Raw genomic sequence first — 24872 nt, 5'->3', positions numbered from 1 at the left:
CGCAGCTGCACTCGCCCCGGGTCGTAATGGCCGCCTCTCCGCTGACTGTCCCTCGCTGAGCCGCCGCGCTCTTCAGAAACGGCACCTCTCCTCCAGCTCTCCGCGCAAACGGCCTGCCCTCAATTCCTGTCCACGGCTCGTTTTCAGACGGGGGCTGAAATTGCTTTCAGGTACGAGGGCTCCCCCAGCCCCTCTCTCCGCCGCGCGGCCGCCGCGGCCCGGGAGCGGACGGAGCGGGCGGAGCGGACGGCTCCTCGTTCGGGCCGAGGGGAGCAAATTGCTTCGGGCTCCGCGGGTAATTGAGCTGATCTTCCGAGCAGTACCTGAGGGCTGATGAGCACGAGGAGCGAGTGCTTTTGTGATTGGAGGAAAAAAAAAAAGGGGGGGGGGGAGGATGAATAACAAAACAGGATGTTCCTGTTCCAAGCTCCGCTAATTAAAGGAGCTCGTGGAGGGATGCTGGCGGCGCATATATGAGCATGGGAGGGAACGTATCCCCCATCTCTCTCTCTCTCCTCTTTCTCTGTGTCTCTCTCTCTCGCTCTCTCGCGTGTGAAGAGCAGTACGCGCAAACCAGACAATCCTTCCCTGCCCCCCCCGCCCGCTTCCTCCCTCCCCACCTCCTGGATTTCGCCCACTATCAGACAGGAAGCCAAATGTTGATTCTTCTCAGACACGCCTCACCAGAAGCCCCGCCGGCGCTCCAGAATCTGGAGCATCTCTTTTACTTTTGGGTCTGCACTTGGCATATATGGCAGACAGCAAATGAAAACACGTCGGTGGTTCAATGAGCTCCACTCAATGGGACCCCAGCCAAGCAGCTTGTTTTATTGGCTCTGATAGCTTCCTCCCAGCGAAATGTGGACCTGGGTGGGTGGATGGAAAGGGGAAGACAGGAGGAAAAAAGAGGTTCAGACATTTGGAGTAGAACAGTTATCGCTTGTGACTCTTTTTTTTCTTTTCTTTTCTCCACCAGTATTTTGACCCCTGGGCCTTTTCCTGCCATTGTTTGGGGTAATCTGTAGGTCAGCCATTCCTGAATTGGCGAAGAATTTTGCCATCTCCTACCATACTCCGCTGTCACAAGACCAGCCCTGGCCCCTTCTGTGCACGTGGGCACAATTCACAACAAATAATCCCAGTGTTTCCCATGTCACCCTGCTACAACATGACTGCCATTAAACGGCCGGGCAAGAGTACAGACAGAGAGAGAGAGAGAGAGAGAGAGGCACTCAGAGTTCATTCAGTCCCGTTTCTGCCAAAGTCCTGATTTCAGAAAACTGCTTCCGTCCATGAGCGGGCCCGCCTGCTCTATCAAAAGCCGGACTGAAATCAGAACGCAGACAGAAACAGAAAAACCTGTCCTGGGAGATTGCTGGGCGAAGGTCTGAGCGGGAAAGTGGAACTAAAGTTGAGCAGCTCAGTGCCATCCCATTTCAGACAGCTACTGGCCTACAAAAAAAAAAAGGCCACCAAGTAGCTGTTTCTATGAGTGCAGTCTGGGCCCTCCCAGCACAGGTCAATCCACTGTCTCGACTATGATTCTGATGTGGAGGAACGACACAACTGGCACAGAGTGTGGTTGAGTAGGCAGGGAGTCTTCAGAGCAGCGCTAGTGAACAGCTCCACCAGCTACTCCCAGCAACACGGCAGGAGCCCACAGGTCACCAATCAGAGATGCACCTCTCTTGCATCCAGTGCGACTGTGTGAGCTGCAGGATGCAGAGCAGCCACACCGCAGGCATGCACACGCTTCAGCCGCAGAGCTCCTGGCGCATGCGGCCACGGGGCCTTCCGGAAACCCGAGAGGCACGAGCAGCCACCCAATCCAGGAGAAAAAAAGAAACAAACACCCACCCACTCAAGCATATAGCTACAACTATTAAATTAAAATAAAAAAAGAAATACATTTGAAACCCGGGGAGGGTGGGTGACCTACCATGCTTACATGCTGACGAACGCCCATTTTTAAAATTTGAAACACCAGCTTTAGGCTGCGCTGGAGGCTGCAGAAAGACGTGCGGTGCCTGAAAGGCTTCCCCGGCCTCTCCAGGCTCCTCGCTAACCTCAGGTCGCTAGCCGCTTCAGACCTGCACGGGATAAGGAATAGCACCGGCGCCAACGTTTCATTTCCCCTTTTGAATTTCAGTTTTATATAGTTCGTTTTTTTTTTTTTTTTTTTTTAAATAATGAACAGAGATCAAAGGCGTGCGTGACAGCGGCTTATGGGCACGGCGGTAGGGAGCGCGATAGCGGCGCGCTTAATCCTCCGCTGGCTCGGCGAGCAGAGAGCCGCCACGGAACGTTCCGGCCCTGGGGACAGGAACCCGCTACGCATCCGACGCGTTCCTTTGTTCCCGGACCAGATATAACAGCACTGCGCTTTTCCCTTGTGCAAAAAAAAAAAAGACAAAAAAAAAAAACAAAAACCTGGCGCACGTTCCGTTTCCATGACGTCCCCACGCGCGCGGGAGATTGCCGCCCCATTGGTTCAAGGGGCCGGGGGCGGGGCTGGGTTGAAACGCACACGCGGTTTCTATTATTCGACCCGCCGAACCCCGGCGCTCGGCGACGCCGTCGGACCGCCTGGGGCCCGGAATACGGGAGGAAGCTCTAATTCGGCAAACATTTACCGTCGGCAGACGTCTGCTGCCGCTACGCAAACAAGGGCACCTGCGACGCATTAGCGCTAGCGCCCGGCCCCCGCGCGGCCTCCTCCGGGAACCGCCGAGACAGAGCGCAGAGCTCGGCCCGGCTCCTTAATCACCCGGCCTGGGCGGAGCCGGCAGGGGAGCGCCAGGACCCGGTTAAACCTTTCGCAGGAAGTACGCCGCCTCTCAGTTTGGGTGGAATTTAACGCTCGTTTGTAGAGATGTGAAAAAAACAAAGAAGAAGAAGAAAGAGCGGCGTGCTGGGCGGTTTCGTTTGGTTTGCCGTGCGGGTACCTTCCTGTCGATGCGATCGCGGTACGTCCCGCGGCAGGTTGCGGCAAGTCACCCGATGAAACCGGTGAACCTGGTTTATCTCAGTTATGCATTAAACCGCAGAGAGAAGGACTGGTCGTAGGGACCGTGCTACTCCTGCATCCTCCGACATACCAGCAGCTGCTTTTCACATAAACTTGGTTCTTCTCCAAAACGAACAATAAAGCAGAATAGAAAAAAGGGAGTGTGAAAATTAAACACAAAATGCCGATGCACATTTGGTGTTCCACTGCCCATTAAATTACAATTTCGGGCTGTATTGTTCCTTTCTACCATCTACAACAATGTAAAAAATGTTATGTGGGAAGTAATACAGCAATACATTTGAACTGTTTTGTTTACTGTGTAGCCACTGTACACTGTGCAGACTGATGCCCTTAAGTGGTACTGTGTAGAATTCAAGTGATACGGCCTATTACTTTTCTATGAAGTAATCGAGCACATCGGCTTCAGGTGTTAGATCTCAGCCTGATCTTATCTGCAAGATGACCTTTCAGTGAAAGAAAAAAACAAAGCTATTACATGTGACATGTCTTCATTCAACCTGGACAGCCAATCCAAACAGATCCTGAGACTGATAGTCTGGTTTCATGGCACTCAACATTACTGATTTGCCGTTTATCTAATAGCTCTTGGTTTAATTGGGGGAATGGTTCCACTGGTTGATGGAGAGCGTACATTGCGACAGAAACTGTGAGGGTCATGGGGATGAGTTATAGTCACCAGTTCTGTGGTCACAGGGTGGATGTAATAATTCAGCTTCATGATGTTTCATATTTGAATCAGCTTGTACGGGCTCAGTGATCTGGACCGGGTGATGTACAGTATCTGTTCTGTACCCAGACTGGCTAGAGGCCAGGCTGTGGAGGTATGCCCTACTGTCAGCCTAATCCACAACTCTCTCTCCCTCCCAGTAGAATTAACCCAAATCCCACGTCAACTGGAAGCCATCAGCCAATTGGGGGAATTAGAAGATTAACATAATTAAGGTATTCGCTTACAGGAAAAAAAAAAAAAGACTGGCAATTAGCTGGCAAAAATTCATGCCTGAATACCAAATGATTCTGCAGCTATTACTGGTAAATTGCCGGGCAATTTCTCCTGTAGTTTTAGTTTCACCTGTCCCATTTTCCTAGAGTCTGGAGATAGGGGCTTTTTTGTTCATTTTGTTATTTCATGAGAGGACTCTGACGATTGATGGATCACGTTTCATACTGGCTGTTTTGAAATGAGGTCAATTTTTTTCTCAGCTGACCCCCATTCAGTAAAAAATAAAAAATGCATGCTTCTTTTCTCTGCCAGCTATTTTTACCTCCACCATGACAGGAATATTTCCCAAAATAATGCATCTAATCTCTTTTAGGAGCCATATGCCAAAGAACGCCCCCTAGAAGGGCTGGCGCGCTGCCGAATCTTTAATTGCGAACCTGCTCTTCCACAAATTGTTTTCCATTACTTGTCTTTTAATGTGCTGATGTCAACAGCGGAGGGGAAATGGCAGAACACCCCAAAAAAATCATTAAAAGTTAGCAGCCCTACCCCATTAACCGCCTGATGTCAGCGGAGAGACCCGAGCTTCGCGGCCAATTGTTAGCCTAGCCCCGCGCAGGGAGCCGTCAATCACGGCCGCGGAGGTCAAGAGGCGGAGGCTCGACGGAGCGCGCGGCCGCAGAGACCCGATTGGGGCTATTAATATTCTGAAAGAGGGTCAGGGGAGTCAAGCTGAGCCACTCCCTGACACTCGAAACTGCGATCAGACCCAAAAGGGGGCCTTTCCTGGGGAAGCGAAAACGAAACCAGATGCAGCGAAGGACAGGCAGCAGGATTCGGCACAGGGAAGCACAGTCAAACGCAGGGAAGCACAGTCAAATGCATGGAAGCACAGTCAAACGCATGGAAGCACAGTCAAACGCAGGGAAGCACAGTCAAACGCAGGGAAGCAACATCGCAATAGAACAGGCAGTTTGATCGCACGGTTAATAACAAGAAAAATGTCATTTGTTTTTTTCTAAATTTATAAAGAAATTATTTGACAGATTTCAAGTTATTAAATGTTAGTTTGGTTGTTGAGCCATTTCAGATTTGAATCTTTATAGCTACAGTATATAGTCTATATAGCTTACCCATATACCCAACAAAAGGGGTCCTATCCCTAGCCATGTTTTCAGCCTGGCCTTTTCCAGCAGTAAGGTTCATAAGCACTGGAACAGAGAAGTCCAGTGAAGACAAACTCAAAGTAGGGCGTTAAGGGTACAGAGAATATCTACAACACAGCAAAATGACTAGAGGCCACTTTGGACAGAACCAGTGAGACAATGTAGATATTCATTTATGCAGCATGCCAGACAGCACAAAAAGCCACTAAAATGAATTAAAATGAAATATTAAATGATTTAAGGGATCATGTGTTCTAGATTTCAAAATGTTTTTCAAAAACCGTAATAATACCTAAGTGAAACACTCATTATAGAGGCTAGGGCCTGATTTTAATAACAGGTACAAATATAATAAAAGCAATATTACTGCTAGGGAAACAGCATCCATTCTCAGGATGAGACACACTTAATTCCCCATAATGGGTGGTAATTTTCCTCTTTGCCAATGAAAACTGAACTCACATAAACATTACCTTAATGTTAGTGTGCTCCTGTTTCAACAGCTAGTTAAGAAAATCAAACGTACACATCTGATGGATGTCGTTCCCTACGGAACAGGCCAACATGGCCGCCCTGCCGCTTCTGCAAAAAGTACTGTGGCATTACAGTCACACCACGACACAGGCATGCACTGTTGTGAGGAGAATTTTCCAGTTGTTTTTTTATATTTTATTTTATTTTATTTATGAATCTTTTTCATTATGGCCTCATGCCTGCACAAGATGGGTGATTTTTTTTGTTCTATCTGTAAGCCTGTTTTAATCCAAGCTGGAGAGCTACAAGTTATCTTGAAACATGATCATGTTTCAAAAGCGCTTTCTTCAACCGAATTCCAAATTAAACACAAGCCATAGCCTGCATTTAAGAGAAAATAAGTAACAATATTAGTAGATGTTAGGTACTGGAGCCTTAACTGGAATTTATCACTTATTTATTTATTTATTTATTTATGAAGAACAAAAAAGCAGTTACCACATGAACATTAAATTTGGGGAATGCGTTTCATTGGACATAGCCTATATGAACAGTAGGATTCTTCCAAGCAAACTTTTCAGAGAGTTAATTAGGCTAGCTGGAGAATAACTCACGACTCCCTTTTAATCAACCTCGTCTCACTTGCAAAGAAGATTATTCGCACACTGAGCGGCACTTTGCGTTGCATTGTGGGATATCTGGTCTTGTCGCTAGGGGCGATGCTGGTTTTGTAGTGGCAACAATGCCTCAACAACACTCCCACGCTGCCTCGCGCAGTCCAGTCCCGTCTTGCAAGCCGTCGGTGAGAAACGCGCGCCGCCACGCCAACCCCATTCAGCCTGGGAATCGTTCTTCCTCCGCCCGCCAGCTCGGCTTAAGAGCTCGCTTCGTAACACCCCCTCATCCCGCGGTCTTCGTTTCGAGCCTAACGGCGCTGTACGGAACAGAACTGCACCGAAATATCAAAAGAATATTAATAGAAGTCTGTGGAAGGAGAGAGCAAAATCCCTTTACTTTGTGACACTAAATTCTAATGCAACTAAGTGCATCTGACAGCGCTACTGAGTACATCTGACAGACAGAAGGCAGCAAAATCCTTAAAAATTGACTGGCAGACACCCTAAGCCAGGCTTCAAGGGCTTTATATATTTCCCCATTCACAAGATGGCGACCCCATAGTGTTTCCCAATACACAAGGGGCTGCACCCATAGTGTTTCCCAATACACAAGGGGCTGCACCCATAGTGTTTCCCAATACACAAGAGGGTGCACCCATAGTGCTTCCCAATACACAAGAGGGTCCCCCATAGAGCTACCCATACACAAGAGGGTGTCCCCATAGTGTGTCCCTATACACAAGAGGGTGTCCCCATAGTGTGTCCCTATACACAAGAGGGTGTCCCCATAGTGTGTCCCTATACACAAGAGGGTGTCCCCATAGTGTGTCCCTATACACAAGAGGGTGTCCCCATAGTGTGTCCCTATACACAAGAGGGGATCCCCATAGTGTTCCCCCACACAGAAGAGGGTGTCCCCATAGTGCTTCCCCATACACAATCGGGTACCCCATAGTGTTTACCCATAGACAAGAGGGTGTCCCCATAGTGTATACCAATACACAAGAGGGTGTCCCCACAGTGTATACCAATACACAAGAGGGTGTCCCCATAGTACGTCCCCATACACAAGAGGGTGTTCCCAGTGTTTCCCCGCTCATCCACATAACAGATCAGTCAGGCTTTAACTTATCAGAAATAGTGATGATGATAAAAAAATTCATTTAAAAAATGTATAATCCTTTTAATGTGTACAGAAGTGTTTTTCAGTGTTTCATGAAATGTTATGGAACCAGTAGGCTATATCAACAAGTGCCTCACGGCTGGTTAGCAGTGCCTCAAAACACGGTGCATTAAAATTCAGGCGCCAGCCCTCAAACAAGGCAAGCAAACGCAGAGGAGAAGTACACTCTCATACACGTAATCCCCCGCCCGACCACACATCTATTTCCTGAAACCACACCGACTGCTCAAATAGTGCATCGCACGGTCCATTAAACAGTGCAAATGACGCGTGGATAAACTGCATGAATAATGTGGAGACGCGTTCTTTTCACCGGCGAAAAACAAAGAGTGTCATCCAAATCAAACACTCACGAAAAGTCAAATCCTCTGTCGAGCCACAAATCTCTCCCCTCTCTCAACATCTCTGGGGGGAAAGAGGGCTCCTTGTGGCTGTAATCTCAGAAGAAAACACAAAGGCCCCATCAGTCAGACATTTTTACAGTCGTACTGAGAGATTAATGAGGTCTAACAGCTTTACCATGTCTCTCCTCTGTTTTCGAAAGGAAATAACCAGTGTTATGAACAACCAGCTGAAACAATGGGTCCGTGAATCAGCGCGGCTGCAGTTGACTTAAATGGCGTCTTTGAAAACTGACGCTCGTTGGAACATCTGAACCATGGCCCACGATTATGAACTTTACACAACCAGCATTTACATCTGCTAAAAAATAAAAAAATAAAAAAACTCTGCCACCTTTTTCTCATCCTGCACTCATATAGGGCAAAGCACTGACCAACACTAGAGTCTGGTAGTGTCGATCACACCATGCCCGATTTGACCACATGCCCACTTGATAAACTTTTTCTCTTTAAACTTTCTCTGTCCACTCGCATTTGATATCAATATGCCGAGCCCCTCTCAGATGAAGATGTGAATACACACACACCCACACAAAAAAAAAACACTCCAACCAGGAACAAGGCACTGAATCCATTTCTGTCAGGTTGTTTTAGGGGGAGAGGCAGATCGTGACACATGGCTGGAACGAGGCAAGATGGGATTCAGCATAGGAGAACCAGGCTGCCAGGTCTAGTTATTACCTGGACTGCCAGTACCAACAAACAGAGCCCTGCAAAGCTTTAGTTCACAATGCAAATACCTTCATTGCTGTTGCTTTGATAATATGTTTAATACGTTTACAAAACAATTTTCAAAAATATATAGCCTAATAGATTTACGTGTTTTCTTTTTAAATTTTTCCCTTTTATCACATGTTTATTTAAGCTAAATATACTGATAGCAATACTGATACATTTCTCAAGAGCTGAGACAGATGATCATGGGACTGGCGAGCAGTATTGAGTTTGAGGAGTGAGGAAAGTGTTAGAGCAGCAAACCCAGTGGTTGCTCACAGGGTAATGATCCATTTCACCTTGGCTGAAAGAAATCACTCCAAGAATGTATTACATTTCAGCCGTTCAGTTCGCGCAATAAAGCTACAAGGACACAGAGTGTAGAGTACAGCTTCTGCCTCCCCTGAGTATGGTATGCTGAAAACCCAACTATACGAAGGGCGTTTTTTTTTTTTTTGCACTAGCTTTCATGCAAAACACGTCCCTTGCTGAATCTGCCGTGCTGACAATAGCACGAGCCTGACAGTAGCGTAGGTTAACATATCAGCTCTCTAGATATCTGAATGTTTAAATGAATTATAGGTCAGTAGCAATTCTGGAAAAGGTGCTTATCCTCCCAAGTAGAACAAGATGATTTTTTGGGGGCAGTGGTCATGGATAGCTGCATCTTTGGAACGCAGGACATTTCAAAATCTGCGTTTTACACGAATTCAATTGTGCTCTGATAAAAGTAACTATTATGCCGTAATATGTCAATTAACAACGATAACACAATAAATGTATGTTGTTCATAATTTTATGATGCCACTTATAACAGAAGTGGAATGAAATTGCGGGATTATCAGGACCACATAAGATAAATAATGTTGCAGCGTTCTGAACAAAACAACTTTTTGCCACACAGGCTAATAATATTAAAACACCCAAGGAGCGATTTCTGTTTTAATTTACTCATGTTGAGCAAGCTAGCCAGTGTGACATCTCATTTTCAACTTTTCATTCAAATTAAGTAGCTACTTTCTCTTCGAATCTTGCAGTGCTGGCTGTGTAAATAGTATGATTAATAAACAAAACAAAGGTCAGACACAAAAAGGCGATTGGTTCAAAGAAACCAGATAAATTATTTTGCTGTGGTTTATGTCTGGATCAATGTCCACTGTAATCTTTAAAAAACAAATTTCTTATAATATCTGTATTTATAGAATGCAGTGAATTTTGTTCTACCAGGAAGAAGGGTACCCAACCACTTTTCAGCTTTGACCAATCATAGCCGGGTAGATTCAGCAAGGGGGTGCGTTTTGGATGAAAGAGTTTGTAAAAAATAAAAAATAAAAATAACGCATACAAAGGGCCTGCATAATGCTATGCTAATACAATAATTGAGAATTAATGTGATGTAATTACGTTCCTGGCCACCGGGGGCAGTTCACCCTAGCCCATTTGCTCCTCTGAGCCAGGGCCAGCCAGACCTGTGGTGCCATTAGGGGAGCCCACAATGGTTCCCCGTATCGCTCCTCCAGCAGCTTAAAATCAATAGTTAATTACCTGCGAAGACGTTCTCCACGCCCAAGCCTCCCGGACCGGGGGACTGCAAGGCTGACATTCAACAAGGCTCAGCAGAAGGTCATTACGGCATTCCTTCATCACTGTCTGCATCGCACCTCTCCGTTTTAAATGATCCTCTGCTTTTTTTTTTTCTTCCAATAACCGGCACTCAACCCCAACACCCAAAAAAAGCATGACTCTACCGTGACTCATTCTGTAACTGGAGCCCACTGTAGCCCGTAGAATTAGCTTAACTGTATTTTTCAAATGCCCTTCAAAATGAAAATAAAACCTCTACTCAAACATAATGCAGCCAAATAAAACTAAATCTCCATGTCTGAAACATAGCCCTGAAGTAATGTGAAACATGGTTCGCCTGAGATCTGGGAAATTTAAGATCTCACCTGTTGCACCAGACCAATTTATCTGTATTTAAAAATGAAAATAAAACCTCTATTCAAACAAAATACTGTCAAATACCATGGTGAGTATTCCAACACTTGAGTTGTACCACAGAGATAATTATAATTAAGCATTAATAATTCATTTTTAAACCTGCTTCAGACCAGACCCAGGAAACCGGCTACAGAAAGAGGAGAGTGTTGGGAAACAGTTTTTATGAATAAAGTATGAAGAATCAAATCAGAATTAAAAAGGCTTAATCATCTAAAGAAATGTAAACAACAATAAATCCTTTGCTGAACTGCTTAATCACCTGGTCCACCAGCTACTATATATGATCTCGCTCACCTTCTTGCATATCAGAATGGAAATGTTGCAACAGAAACATTTTGGCAGTTATCCCTTCGTGATCTATGTTGAAGGTACTCGTCAGCCCATAAACAGAAACTGTGTTTATGCATTCAAGCAAGTGTATGAAAAACTGACATTGCAGACGTACGTCACTGCCAAGGTGTCAAAACAGTTCAACACAGGTCACTTGTGCAGTTGTCCAGTGTTCTACTGCTCGAAGTCAATGGTACTTCAAGGTCACATCCACACAGTTTAATGCTTATTTTCACAGTAAGCAGCATTGGTTTTCTATAGGCTACCTGCTTCTAGTCAGGCTGAAAACAACATTTTTTATGGCTCCTGTTTGTAACTGTACAGTACGTGCCATATTATTAGGAGAAACAGCTGCTCACCCTCTTTAGGCACCGTGTGAATGAGGCTTGAAGTTTCACAAACAGCAGGAAGCAAACTGGGGCAAATAGTCAGAGCAACAGAAAGCTATAAACCTTCTTTAAAAATTCCTTAGCTATCAATCAACTTCACTCAGCTTGCCAGGGACTACCTACAATAAGCACCAATCAACAAGCAAATAACAGCAGTGTTTACGGCGTACTGTAGGCTAGATCTTAGTTCAGCTCCATGATTTTCACTAGGGTGGCTGAAAGGCACGAGCTTGACACAACACTTCACCCCCATCCCAAAAAAAGGAAATTCCTAGTCACTGTGCGAAGTCCGAAATCAAATTTCAATGACAGAGTAATTTAAAAAAGCATTTAGTCTGATTTCTCTCTCGCTCCCTGGTAGAAGTATTCGCCTGTGTGTCCACTATGTAAATACAGCAGCGGAGTCACATTTCAGCTCAGAAGAGAGAGAAAACTGGGGCTGCAAACTATTTAAACAAGAGAAAAAGTCTGCTGCAGCTTCCGAGTTTTAATCAAAATGCCTTTCCGTCAAAAAAAAAAAAAAAAAAAGGAAGGAAAAGACCCTATACGGGACTGTGGTCAGAGCAGGCACGGGGGGGAACAATAGGGCCTTGTTGTAAGGAAAGGGGGCCAGACTTGGTACCCTAAAAGAGCCTGGAGCCGAACTCCATAACTGATCGACTCTGCAGCCCCGTTGCACTGAAAACACTGGGCCAGGTTCTGCTTTTCCCCACAGGCTGACTTTCCTGCGTTTCCCTGGCGCAGAGATACACCCACACCAAAAAGAACAACCAGACGGACAGTGAGCCAGACATCCTTCCGCCTAACATCAAACGGGCTTGTTCTGTCTGTCAGCTCTACCTGTCTGTCTTCTGAACAAGCGCACCGAGGAGGAGCCGGATCCGCACTGATCGTACTTCCCAAAGACAAACTATTTCACGGTTATTTTTCACAAGTTCGCCGTTATGATTAATGTAACCTAGCGGTTAATTACTTTAAACTGACAGTTCTGGCAGCTCGTGTACCGGGTGCATCTCGCGCTGTGTTTTTGCAGAAATTAAAACCAAAGAAAGCGTACAGTGCCAAATTCATTAAAATGGCTTAATTCTGATTTAATCTCCTTTTTGTTGAATGCTCCTCGCTTTCTGAGTACCAGTGGATTATCAGCAATGGGATGCCTCTGACTTCTCCAGTATGCTAAGCCCCCCCACGCCTCCCCCCTTCCTTTCAGTACCCCCAAACTCCCCCCTCCACCTCGACTCCCAGCCCCTCTCCCTCCATACATACCACCAACCACTCTTCACAATTTTATTTTTCCAAATAACACATGGCAACTCGTCGTCCCCCCCACCCCCCCACCCCCCCACCCCAGTCAACACCACTTTCTTCTCTGCTTCCCATGGAGCATTAGTAAAGCGGCCTCTCCCTGCTCCTGTGTTCCCCGACCGCTCCAGCTGGGAAATAACGAGCTGATGTTGGTTCACATGTAAAGGAGCAGCGATAACAGCGCGCGCCCGGGATCTGAAGCCCGCTCGCTCATTACCGCCAGGCCTCGGCCGCCGCCGGGCCACGCCGCGCAGCGGCAGCCGCACTCCACCTCGCCAGGCTGATTAACCGCACCCCGGCCGAGAGCAGCCACTCCAGCTGTACTCTGAGTGTAAACCGCCACCGAGCTCCGCCCACTCACACTCCGGCTCCTATTGTCTGAATTCTTCAGCCCGAGGGCGAGCGCTCTCCTGTTTGAAATGGGCTAATGCAGAGTTATGCTCTCTTCTCTTTCCGTGTCTCATCTATTCATAATCAAGATCTATCAAACTGGCAGATTTGCCTATCTGGGATCATTTACACACTGTTTATTTACGAGTTCAACTCCCAGGTGGAACATGGCCACTTACACTCTTGAGAGAAGTACTTAACCTTACGAGAGTCTGCTAAACGATGGCTGTGGTGGCACAACCAAGGATCGCAAATGTACAGCATAAGCCAGAAAGACAAAACACATGTGAATGGACCATCCACCTCTCCAATGTGCCTAAAGCAGGAGAACACAGTTAACAAAACAAGGGGTTCTTCTCAATCACAGATTTTACCTCCAAGCATCCTTTCCTCGCTCCACCTAGCGAAGGAATCAAGAAATCGTGTATTAGGAAAATGGAACATTCTTGTTCAGACAGGCATCGGTTTGAAGCCACGTCGATTACACGTGACAGATGGGGTGAGGTGGATACACGGGTCGATCATTTATGTCGCATGGTCAAAAAAAAAAAAAACTTCCACAAAGGATGCACTTGTGTTTTCTTGCTTAAGCATCCTTTGTGAGCCTCCTCACTCCCAGCTCCTTCAAGGAGCATTTCATGGTTTGGAATGTCTTTAAAGATGGCAGACCTCGATCAAGTGGAGGACCGAGGAGAAAAGGAAGGCTAAAATAAGCAATTGGAATGAGCCCAAGGGGTTCATTCAAAGAGCCAAGAGCTCTGTTGCTGCTGATTAAAGATTTATGCATGGTAAGCCCAGCGCACATCCCTTGCAAAGGAAATGGTGTAAAGGAAGTGATGTCACGGTGAGACTCCAGAAGAGACCATCTTTACTCCACAAGACTAAAGAACAATCCTTCCATCTGCTTCTGAGACTGAAGGGGGGTAAGGCACAGGCAGAGGCCCAGCATCCACAGGCTTTGGCCTTTAACATGCATTCCTCGCTACAGGAGCAGGGGCAACACCACAGTTCTGACACTTTAGACACCATTTAACACCTTTCACTTTTTACGGCAAACTCCATGAGGTGTTTAAAAATGATAAAAATCCTTGACAAATTACCTTCATGACAGCTATCCAGATGTTCAATTAGACCTACTACATTTATGAATTACATAGGCTATTACATGCACAGTGTATCCCATCTGGGGCCTTTCTGTGTGGAGTTGGTATGTTCTTCCCTTTGTCCATGTGGGTTCCCTCCGGGTACTCCGGTTTCCTCCCACAGTTCAAAGGCATTCAGGCCAGGTGAATCGGAGATTCTAAATTGCCCATAGGTATGCGTGTGTGAGTGACTGTTGTGCATTCCCGTTGATGGACTAGAGAACTGTCAAGGGTTTATTTTTGCTTCTTGCCCAATACATGCTGGGATAGGCTCCAGCAACCCCGTGACCCTGACAAGGAATAAGTGGGATAGATGGATGGATGCACTAATATTTTCATGCAACATAAATTTAGACCGGGATAAAAGTGCTATTTTATGCCCCACAAACCTTGAATGTATTACATAAGGAACCGAAACTGGACTGGTTTAACTCAAGTCTCTGATCTCAACCTTGATTACAATGGAGTATAATTGTTTTTACAACTTCGTTGTTAATAACTGTCCTTGTGAACTTTTATTATTTACGGTGTTTACGTTGTATTTGTTTATTATTACAGTTATCAATACTTTATTTTATTATTCGTTTTTATTTATTATTTTGTTTAAAAATGTCTTTACTCTTTTTATTGTCGTTTTAATTGGGTTTTGTAATCATGGTACAATTGTAAATGAGGGCTCGTTTCCTCAGTGTAGCCTAACTTCCAAGAATTAAATGAAGGTCGACTGACATAGCTGGAATGATAAATTGTGTTCTGCTGAGATATTTCAAGATCTACTGGGCACATACTCCATATTCCTGTGTTTTTAATCTTGTACTGTAATATCACTGTACCCTTGAGACGCCCTCACTTGAACCACACAGCAAAGTAGCAGCGCAGACAGGCACAAAATGGTAGAATACTCACCGTGGGTAGCCTAATGCTCCCATTAACAATTAATACGCTGTGTGCAGTCAGAGCCACATTTGGCACAGCAAGTTCACTTTCTAAAAAAGCATCTGGTCCCAGAAATATACATACGCCCCCAGGAAAGCAGGATAAACCAAGGTTACCACAGGTTCAAATCCAAACACAGATTCTTCAGCCCCAGCAACCTGCATTTCCTATAACGGAGCACCTCAAAGTAGACATGACAATTTTTTCCCCTCTTCAGTTTTCTGCGTCTAAATGATAAGAGAAGGCTTGTTATAGTTTCTCAGTTACTTGGCAACTGTTTACATCCAGAATCCACCACCAACCTCAACTTCATTTAGCCTTTGTTCAGAATGGGTATACAGGGGATACACACTACTTGTGTTTTTGCCTGACCCAAACAGTAAGAAATTCTACCAGGCCTGCTTTGAAGAATTTCGATGCAATGTACAGAAAATTAACAGTTTTGAAACAAGTTGTCCAATTCCTTTTCACTCAACAGTCCTAATTTATACAACTGATGTAATAGTGTTCTTTCCTTTGCAGTTACTGCCTTGTGTGTGTAAAAATGTGTTGGGGGGGGGGGGGGAACCTGCTCCTGGTTTTGTCAGGTTATTCTAGAGGGAGAGCGGGTGTTAATGTGTGGAGAATGTCTTCAGTAGCATATGGCACGTGGAAGTTGTCTATCCTGCCTCGTAGCGCAAAGGACAATGTTTTTAATGCCTTCACAATCACCTGTCCTCGGGGAGACAGCGCTGAGAGGGCCTACTCAGCCAATGCCTTGATTGGATCAAATAAACAACGCTGATTAAACGCCCTCCAGGGCCACAGCTGGGCACAGGACACATGACCCCTGTCTGAACACACAAGCCATAGACACTCTGATGGGTTTAAAAATATATACAAGACAAATAAATTGAAGTGGTCAGGGAGAAAGAAGAGAAATTTACATGCAATTAAAGTCACCGTGCTCCCTGCATCCCGGGCTCATTATTCAGCAGGGCAATTATAACTTCCAGCGCTTACAACAACGCGGCTTATTGTCTGTTTGCCCTCGAACCAATCAAAGCCAGATTGGCCGGCTCATTTGGATGTCTGGAATAGACAAATGAATTAAGACAGGGAGCTTTCAACAGGAACACCTCCTGTAACAGAAAACTCTGCCTATCAAATTACCTGCAGCTTAACATTCGGGTGTAAGGCGCATTAGTCAAAGCATGAAAGGAAAATGGTCAGAGAGAGTAAAATTCAGACAGAGGGAAGAAAAAGGAAAGAGAAATAGAGAAGACAGAGAAGGAAAGAAGAAGAGGGGGAAAGGTGAGAGACATAAACAGAGAGAAATTGTTTTCTTAAACAATTTGAATATCAGTGTGTGTATTGCATGTGACTATCAGTGTGCACATTAAATGCATGCTAATAAGTGCATGTGTATTTATGTAGCTATGTTTGCAGCAAGGTTGTGACAGTTGTAGACCGCAGTTTCCCAAAGAAACGTTTCAATGGCATCAGCTGATTCATGCTCCTTTCCCCCTAGTGGAGAACTGGTGAAACATTATTCCTGTTCAATTTCAAAGAGTAAGGGATGCTACTTTTATTTAACAATAAAAAAATCAGCATTTGATATGAGACTGACCAGCTGCCTAACACATGTAATTCCTAAAGTTGAGAAAAATATAGCCTACATAAGAAGTCATCAAGAGAATTCAACTGAGTGTTACCGCACCCTCTCCCCCATAAAGGACACACAATCAAAAACTCCATTCAAAGGGGGCGGTTCTCATCATATCATCATGAATATTATCAACAGGCATTCCATCAAAGACTCAAACCTCATAATGTACAGCATGTTGTACCAAAATAAACATGGACACGGAAATCCTGTTTATTATTGCCATAATTCAATCTGAGCATGCTCCGTTTCTAACAACGTTCTGTTAAATGAAAAGCAAAAGCATGCTCTTTCTTTCCATGATGGACCAAAGCGATTAAGTGCGATGAATGCATTTGACTCGCACTTGTTCCTAGCGGCAATTGCCCGGTGATTTTTTTAAAACTTCAAGCACTTTTTACTGTTGCTACAGTTGTGCATGTTATGTCAATTGATTCCCACTACCACAAATGAGGTTAGTTAATTCCATAAATGTGATTCTGCCTTTTTCCCCCCAGTTTTCCTTGATTTTAGACAAGTTTATTTTGACTGCTCTGTGACTTCACCCAACCTTTTCTTTCACAAACACCCAGCCTAACAGTTACAATCAGTAACTGGTGTTAGCCAAATGGCAGACAAGTGCAATGCTGAGTTTCAGCATCACACTTAATCAACTGAAATTCTTGAGGACCATTAAACCCTGCACATATGCATGAGTCAGATATGAGCAGTCAGGGAATGAGAGGATATGATCCTCCTCTGCCCCACAGTAACTAACAACAATGTGATCCAAGGAGAGAAACAGCTGAATCTAAAGTTATGGCACAGGATAGAAAAATCACACCAACGGGTTAAATCCAAAACATAAAGCCAAAAGGCCCTCTCAGCTCTGTCTCCCCGAGGACAGGTGATTGTGAAGGCATTAAAAACATTGTTCTTTGCGCTACGAGGCACGATAGACAACTTCCACGTGCCATATGCTACTGAAGACATTTTCCACACATTAACACCCCTTCTCCCTCTAGAATAACCTGACAAAATCAGGAGCGGGTTTGCCCCCAACACATTTTTACACACACACAAGGCAGGCAGTCACTGCAAAAGAAAAACACTCTATAACAGCAATTGTAGAAACGACGACTGTTGAGTGAAAAGGAGTTGGACCACTTGTTTCAAAACTGTTAATTTGCAGTACATTGCATCGCAACTCCTCAAAGTAGTGTTAATTTACTGGTGTTAATTCACTCTGGAATGTGGGACCAAATGTTAGCTGTTAAGAGTTGAATTAACGCTGGACATTTTACTGTGTAACTAATTGTTTCATGACTTAAACTCTGGCCTCTATGATTCCTACCTGCTAACATAGGGAGATAACTCAGTTAAAACTGTCTGAAAATGACCCCAGAAGAAAAAATTAAGGAAGGGAACCACCTCCCACCCCTACAACCAGACACTGCCGTCCCAGTCCCCCGCTCCCCTTCGGAGACCAGGTCTGGAGAACCTTGTCCTCCTCCCCTCCTAAAGCGCGTTTCTTAAAGCCTAAGGTAGGCGGTGATTCTCTTTTATGATTCAGGTACTCAGTACAGGTCAGAGCACTGCTTTGCAATGTCTCTATGCATAGGCGCTGCATAGCACTGTTGACAGCAGTAGTAACCCGTTGTCAAACCTCGAGTATTGGCAAGACATGACACCGAACTACCTTATGAACTCGTAAAAACACAATTTAGTGTTTTACAGTATACATACCCGTAATGCAAATCACAGTTCAGAAAATTTGCCTTTTCCTTGTCTTTAATGTAGGCTAGGCTACAACGGATTGTATTTTACGACTGGAAAAAATGACTAGGTTTATAATTATACCATTTGGTAGGCTATTGCCTTTGATAATCATGCTCGAGTAGCCCACGAAAATATGTAAGCGTAATAGCAATTCCCTATTTCCATGAATGAACTTGAAAATCATTTTAAGACTGTTTCGGAAGCTGCGAAATCCCGCTTTAGGCTTTTTCATCTAGGCTTCCGAGCCTATAAGACTGAAGTGTACAATTTGAATATATAGGCCATATGAAAACATGGGCATGCTGCGCGGTTTCTTTTAGTAAATTTCAAACCATATGAAAATCATTTAAGTAGGCTACTTAAAGGTCTTTGAGAACACAACTTCAAGTAGCCTATACTAGCACATTTCCAGATCCTTCTCTCAAGAAAGTTTAATGGATCAGAGAACGACCGGCCATTTCGGATGAACAAATAATGGGAAAATGTGCAGTAGGTTAATATTTAGAGCACACGGCTTGGTGATGCAACGGACATGATTTTATGATAAACGCCAGCTCAATCAATCAATGAAGGTACGATCAGGTTTTATAGCTTATCAATAAAGGGATGGTCACCGAGCACTATGGCACCCGAATACAATGCTGAAATCGAAAGAATTCATGTCGAACACTGGGCCTACTGGTAGTCACCGGAGAAGACGGTAAGTAGAGCTATTGGTCCTGACGCCTTAGCTGACCGAGAAAAGAAGCGGACGGTCCAAGCGATGCTAACCTCGGTTGCAACATCACGCTGAACTGAATGCAGCTGAACGAAGAGTGGTCAGTATAGAAATAGCCTACCACGTACAAGTTCTGCTGTAATACGATACACCACGGCGTCTCATTTTGAGAAAATGCCACAGTAAAAAGTGGGCAAAAAGTTCAAACAAACAAATAAATAAATAAATAAGCTTACTAGGCAAGATCTCTTATGTTCATTTAGCCGAGTCATGCAATTTAAGCTCCGCAATGTAAAACAGAAGTAGGCTATCCCAATTCTGATGAGATTTAAGAGAAATAGGAAGCACCAATGATGAGTATAGGCGACAACAGGCGACTGCCAACGTGCGTAATGTTGCTGGAATTCTAAATGATTGCTGGGATGAAATACAGATTCCAGTAGCTTCGGATTCATGAATAAATGTTAAACGTAAGAGCCGTTATAAAGGGAAAGTCTTATCAGGTGCAAATACTCTGAATTAACAAACCTCCTGTTACAGACGCTTTCTGTGTTTTAATATTTGCTATATGATCCACATTAGATAATAGCGTTTTGTTACAGTTAGTTTTAAACTGGTCAGATAATTCGTTTTAGAGAATTTCTAGCAACAGGTAGCCGACAAAAACTGCACTGCATCCGTTGACAGGCTATTATGGCTGGCTACCGTATACATCGACGTTAATTACTTAATTGGGAACCGAATTTACGACCTTTCCCTGGTGAACAGTGTATTTAATGATATGTCCCTATTTACGGTTGGACTCGATACAATTAAATCACCATCTGAAACGAATGGATTTTTTCAATGTGATCGGCAGTGTTCATTTAGCCTAAAATAAGAATAACGTGCCCTGCATAAAATATTAACGTATGCTGCATGTTTATGTCATTCATTCGTCCGTGTCTGCATAAAGACGCCAATTTGGAAATTACGAACAGGCTACCTGTTGGACGACACGACAAAATAAGTTCTTTATCAGATCTTTTTGTTTATTAACTGTGAAATATGTGGATGTAGAAGTTGCATCACCACCATGTAGGCTACGTGGATTAAACATCTATGCTTTCAAATTTTTTTATTAAGCCTATATTTTTTATACCTGTAAAATTTAGTGGGTCATTTGAATAAATACTAATATTTTGTAAAATACACAGCATTGTCACATTGCATCAGCAGCAACTGAGTTATGCATCATCTGGAGTGTAAAGGCGGGTTCTCCGGGCGTTACTCTAAACAGCCAGTAACACAATTTCAGTTTAGAACTGAACACATGCACAGACACCATATTTTTGTTCAGTGCCTTAAGAAACTGGTGTATAATAACCAAATCGTAGCTACCAAATTAATCGATATTCCTCCCATCAGTGGTCATCTAATCGCCGCTCAAATGCTGCAAAAAGCAAAACTAAATTGAGAAAGGGGGACCGGTCGTCCTTCTGACCAACGATTCAATTCCAACCCATGTTTCTTGACTGCACAACACTGCATTGCAGTTTCAGAGAATCAATTCGAGCACCACCAGAACAGATACAAACCAGAAATAGTTTCTGGAGTGAGAGGGAAAGGTCATGCGAGTTACATAGTCCTTATAAAAAAATAACAATACGTCAGAAACGGGTTAAAACGTGCAAAAAACGCATCCACGTGCTTGGTTCCTTTGCAACGCAAAGTACTCCAGTTTTGGATCACGGAAATCAGAAATGTTGCTAAATGTGGCATTCCCCTGGAAAACGATGTGTTGACATTGCATCCCACAAAGCAGCCAGAAAGCTAGATAGTAAAGTCCAATTTACCTTCAACCGCTGAGACCGAGGTGATTAGACATAAAATCGCAAGCAAATCCACTGTCATGGCAAATGTATTCTCCTCAGTGTATCCCTCAATGAATACCAGAAGGCGAGCACACACAATCCTTCAGTTGTCACAAAACGGTATTCCAGCAGCGAATATTTTGAGTCACATTTCAAGTCGGGGTAGCTATGTAGTATGTGAGAGGCAGGCTTCGGACGCTGAAAGCTTGGTGGGGGGGCGAGGGGGTGGACAAGGGGTTCCGAGAGACCCCCCTCATACTCCTTCGCAAGTTGCGACCAATCACAGACAGAAAGCAGCAAATCCTAAACCAATCGCAAATGAGCTGCTCCTCCCATGAGCATTGTTATTCTAAACAAAAAAACTTTTCGTTGGCCTATTTGAACGACTGACTGCTTGTGAGGAAATGAAACAGCACCGACAAGTGGTCATTTGTTGGCATAGCAGATAGAAATCCCCTTGTGCAAGGTGTTTTTATATTCGGTGATGTAAAACTGATTAATAGCCAACGACGCTGATTAATAGCTTCTGTGGGTGGTGTGATTGCATCATCAAGAGGAAAACCGTTGGATACCCGTGTTCAAGATACACAAAAAATCAGGTCATCCAAAATTTGCTTTCACGGCAAATTAGCCTCTTACATAAACTGGGATGATTACCGAACATAATGTGATGCAAAGCATAGGAACATGGGGAACTGCTACTTATTTAAGGCTATTATGCAAATATCATGTAGACCATTTGGTGAAACGTTATCAACCTGTGAATTATTGAAAATAAATTTTAAATATGTTTATATTCTATTGTTCCCCCGCCTCATTCAGCATTAGGAAAATGATCCTTAGTTAATTAAGCACCTGACATATTCTCAGGAATTCAGTGGAATGTGAAAAGCTCTAATGACATGACATTTCTTTGTGGAATCGCCGTTTGCAAGCTTGACTGTGTGTGCATTGATGTGCCAAATGCTTAGAAAATCCCTTCCCCCCACTCTCACGCATGCATGCACACACGCACGCACACACCTCAGCCCATCCCACCCATTAAGGCTAAATTGAGGCTCTCAGTGGGCATAGGCACCTGTCGTTCCATCACCATTCAGGTGACTGTGTGTGAGAGCACTGCAATAATGAAAACAGGCCATAGAGCCCATCTTGCTCATCTCTCTATTTAAAAAAAAATCAAAATAACAGTTCCAATGACTTTATTTAGGCATATTTATCTCCTGAAAAGCATGTTGGCAATACCTCCTGGTTAAATGGAGTTATATTACCAATTAATTAAAAAATATTGCTCGTAATACATAAAAAGGCATATATGGCACTTCACAAACATAAATAAAAAATAAGAGATTGGGGATGAAGGAGGCCCCAATATATCTCCTGCCAGATGCCACCCCCCTGCCCCGCCCCGCCCCGCCCCGTCCCGCCCCCCCCAGACTAAACCCAATGAATGCAGGGATTGCATCTGCATTTTAAATGTACTTTCACCTCCTTATAATCCTGGGGACATTACATTACCGTTTCATAGATATATTTGCACTGATTGTGCACACGCCCATTTGCCCTCCACCCCCCCTCCCCCATCCGAGCAGTCCATTGTGCGATCCTGCTCCAACAGATGGTGGACACAAAGACCCCCTCCTATGGGACACGGCGTGGACATGGGCCCTGCTGAGTGAGCCTGATATTTGCTTATCAATACAGCGGCTCCTACACCTGTTTCTATTCAATTGTTCCCTCTGCTCCAGTGAAGCCAGTCTCTGGACGGCTTCAGCCCGATAACGTTAACCAGAAAAGATCACTGACTGGCCCTAATGCACCTTCCTCCCTCTATTCCTCTCCATCCTTCCCTCCTTAATACATACATTATCCCTCTATTTGCCCTTTGCTCCTTCTCCCGTTCTTCACCATTCTTCCTTCTCTCTCACCTCCAGCCTACCCCTCCCTCTTTTACTCCTGGTCTCCTTCTTTCCAGTCTCCTTTCTTACCTCTTTTCTTCCCCCCCAACCCTCTCTCCATCTATTCCAACACTCAGTGTTGGCCAGCCATTGTTGCACTGACAGCACCGTGTTGTGTAGCATGTCGAGAGAACATCATGCACTATGCACAAATTAAAGTTTGCTTGGAAGCAAAACAGAGCTGCAGCCAATTGCTATATCGTTACACCTTCTAACTACACGAATAGCTTATAGGTGAATACCAGCATAGCTGTGAAGTGCTATTCATCATTTTTAATGACTAGGTCCAGATCATTATAGCTGCGCACATTTCCCTACCCCTTCCCCTTGCCTAGGCTTTACAACATTCCCCAGCTCCTACCTGTCATCTCACGGTCTTTGGTAATAACAGAAAAATATCTGACCCCAAGCCACATGCTGGAGACGTTCTGCATCCCAGTACAATCAGCCCTTGATTACCGCCCTCGCCCAGGAACGAGGGGTTAGAAGAGTTTTATTCCAAAGAAGTGCAGCGAGTGTCCTGCACTTGTACAGTCAAACTGCAGCTTGCTAATGACCCGCTGTGTGAGAGTGCTGGTACTGTAAGTAGGCCATGTGAGTGTCAGTTATTGCTGCGCATTTGTTGAAACTGCAGAAAACCACAGACTTTTTCCAGATAATGATAGTTAAATAATGGAGGCAGAAAAATATCACTGTATAACGCTCACCAAATTCGAGGAGAAATTGACTGTAGTTAAGATGTTGACTGGAGGACAGAATTACGTTTCTGTTATGTAGCCCCATGCCTGGAGCGGGAAAGGTTAACCAGTCCTACTTTAACATTGTACTAATGTAAAACAATTTTAAAAAGTGGTGGTAAGCTCAATACCAACATTAAAACTCTTTATCTAAATTGTTTTGTGCAATATTCACAGATGGAAAATTATTCCACGTTCTTAAGATTCTAAGAATTATGAACTGAATCTCAGGTAGGATTGATCCGAAAATCTCCAAACTTTCAGTATGTACTATGTAGTTTAAACAATTCAGCTAGATCACTGTGGAGAAACCTGATTGCCTCAGGAAGATGAATGCCTTCAATGAAAGAGCTGCTAAAAATGGAACAAGAGAGAAATTAGCATTAGCACTGAAACAAGATTTCATTGGCAGTGTGGTAATTGAAAACAAATGAAACCTCATAGTTCTGTATTTCCAACTGCACACTCATTGAAAATTATTATTATCATTGTAATATACAAGACGATTAATGGAAATTAAGTGACAGGTAGCCTCACTGTCTTGTCTCACTTAACAGACCTCCGAAAACTTTGAGCCATCCTTACCTCACACTGTCTCTTTCATAGGTCACATTGCGGAAGAGATGAGTGAAAGAAAAATGTATGTTAATCTGGACGAAATGGCGGCCAAAGACACAGCGCTGAGGGGGGAGTTGAAGGACAGATCACTAATGGACGTGCGGTCAGTCCAGCTCTCCGTAGGCTCATCATGGTGATCCCAGCAGCTGGTGCCTATCAAACCAGGTGTGGAATATGCACCAGCGGGGGCTAAGCACTCGGAAAATGAGCACCCTGTCAGCGGGAAAATTAAACGTTTGATGGAAAGGTGCCAAACCCATACTTATATTTTCCAGGTTTCGAAGGAGGAGAGAATGACATTTAAAGGGATAGGCCGCTTTCTGGATATTTAAAAATGTTATTTCACATTTAGTGCATGCTTTACATTGGCACATTTCTTACAACCTGCTGGAATTGGGTCATTTGGGGGTTTGTGGTCTAAATCAACAAATGGCACTACAAATAACTCAAACGCAACTTGTACAGGGACATTATACCATACACCTCCAGAAATAGTATGTGTGTGTATTGCCCAATTATTTGTTAAAAATGACAGGTAATCATCTTATTTACAGAAAAATAAG

At 44.2% G+C, this 24872-nt stretch overlaps 1 protein-coding gene and 1 long non-coding RNA gene across 3 annotated transcripts in view; one reads left to right on the top strand and one right to left on the bottom strand.

Moving 5' to 3' along the window:
• The window catches only part of LOC118230563 (ephrin type-B receptor 1-like), a 156999-nt gene extending 135734 nt beyond the window's left edge, over positions 1 to 21265 (bottom strand). Inside the window, exon 1 of one of the 2 annotated variants that reach the window (XM_035423675.1) lies at positions 20979 to 21265. In XM_035423675.1, the coding sequence (XP_035279566.1) occupies positions 20979 to 21036 (58 nt within the window). In that variant the 5' untranslated portion in view covers positions 21037 to 21265. The remainder of the gene's footprint in view (positions 1 to 20978) is intronic. The other variant, XM_035423674.1, reaches the window with a different exon arrangement.
• LOC118230564 lies at positions 18963 to 24564 on the top strand. The gene is made up of 2 exons (XR_004765879.1): positions 18963 to 19125; positions 24298 to 24564. It is a non-coding gene; the product is annotated as an uncharacterized LOC118230564 (long non-coding RNA).
• The last annotated feature ends 308 nt before the right edge of the window (positions 24565 to 24872 follow it).

The sequence above is a fragment of the Anguilla anguilla genome, chromosome 6 (assembly GCF_013347855.1).
Source record: "Anguilla anguilla isolate fAngAng1 chromosome 6, fAngAng1.pri, whole genome shotgun sequence".
Taxonomy (NCBI): Eukaryota; Metazoa; Chordata; class Actinopteri; order Anguilliformes; family Anguillidae; genus Anguilla; species Anguilla anguilla.
This window is presented reverse-complemented; position numbering and strand designations above follow the sequence as displayed.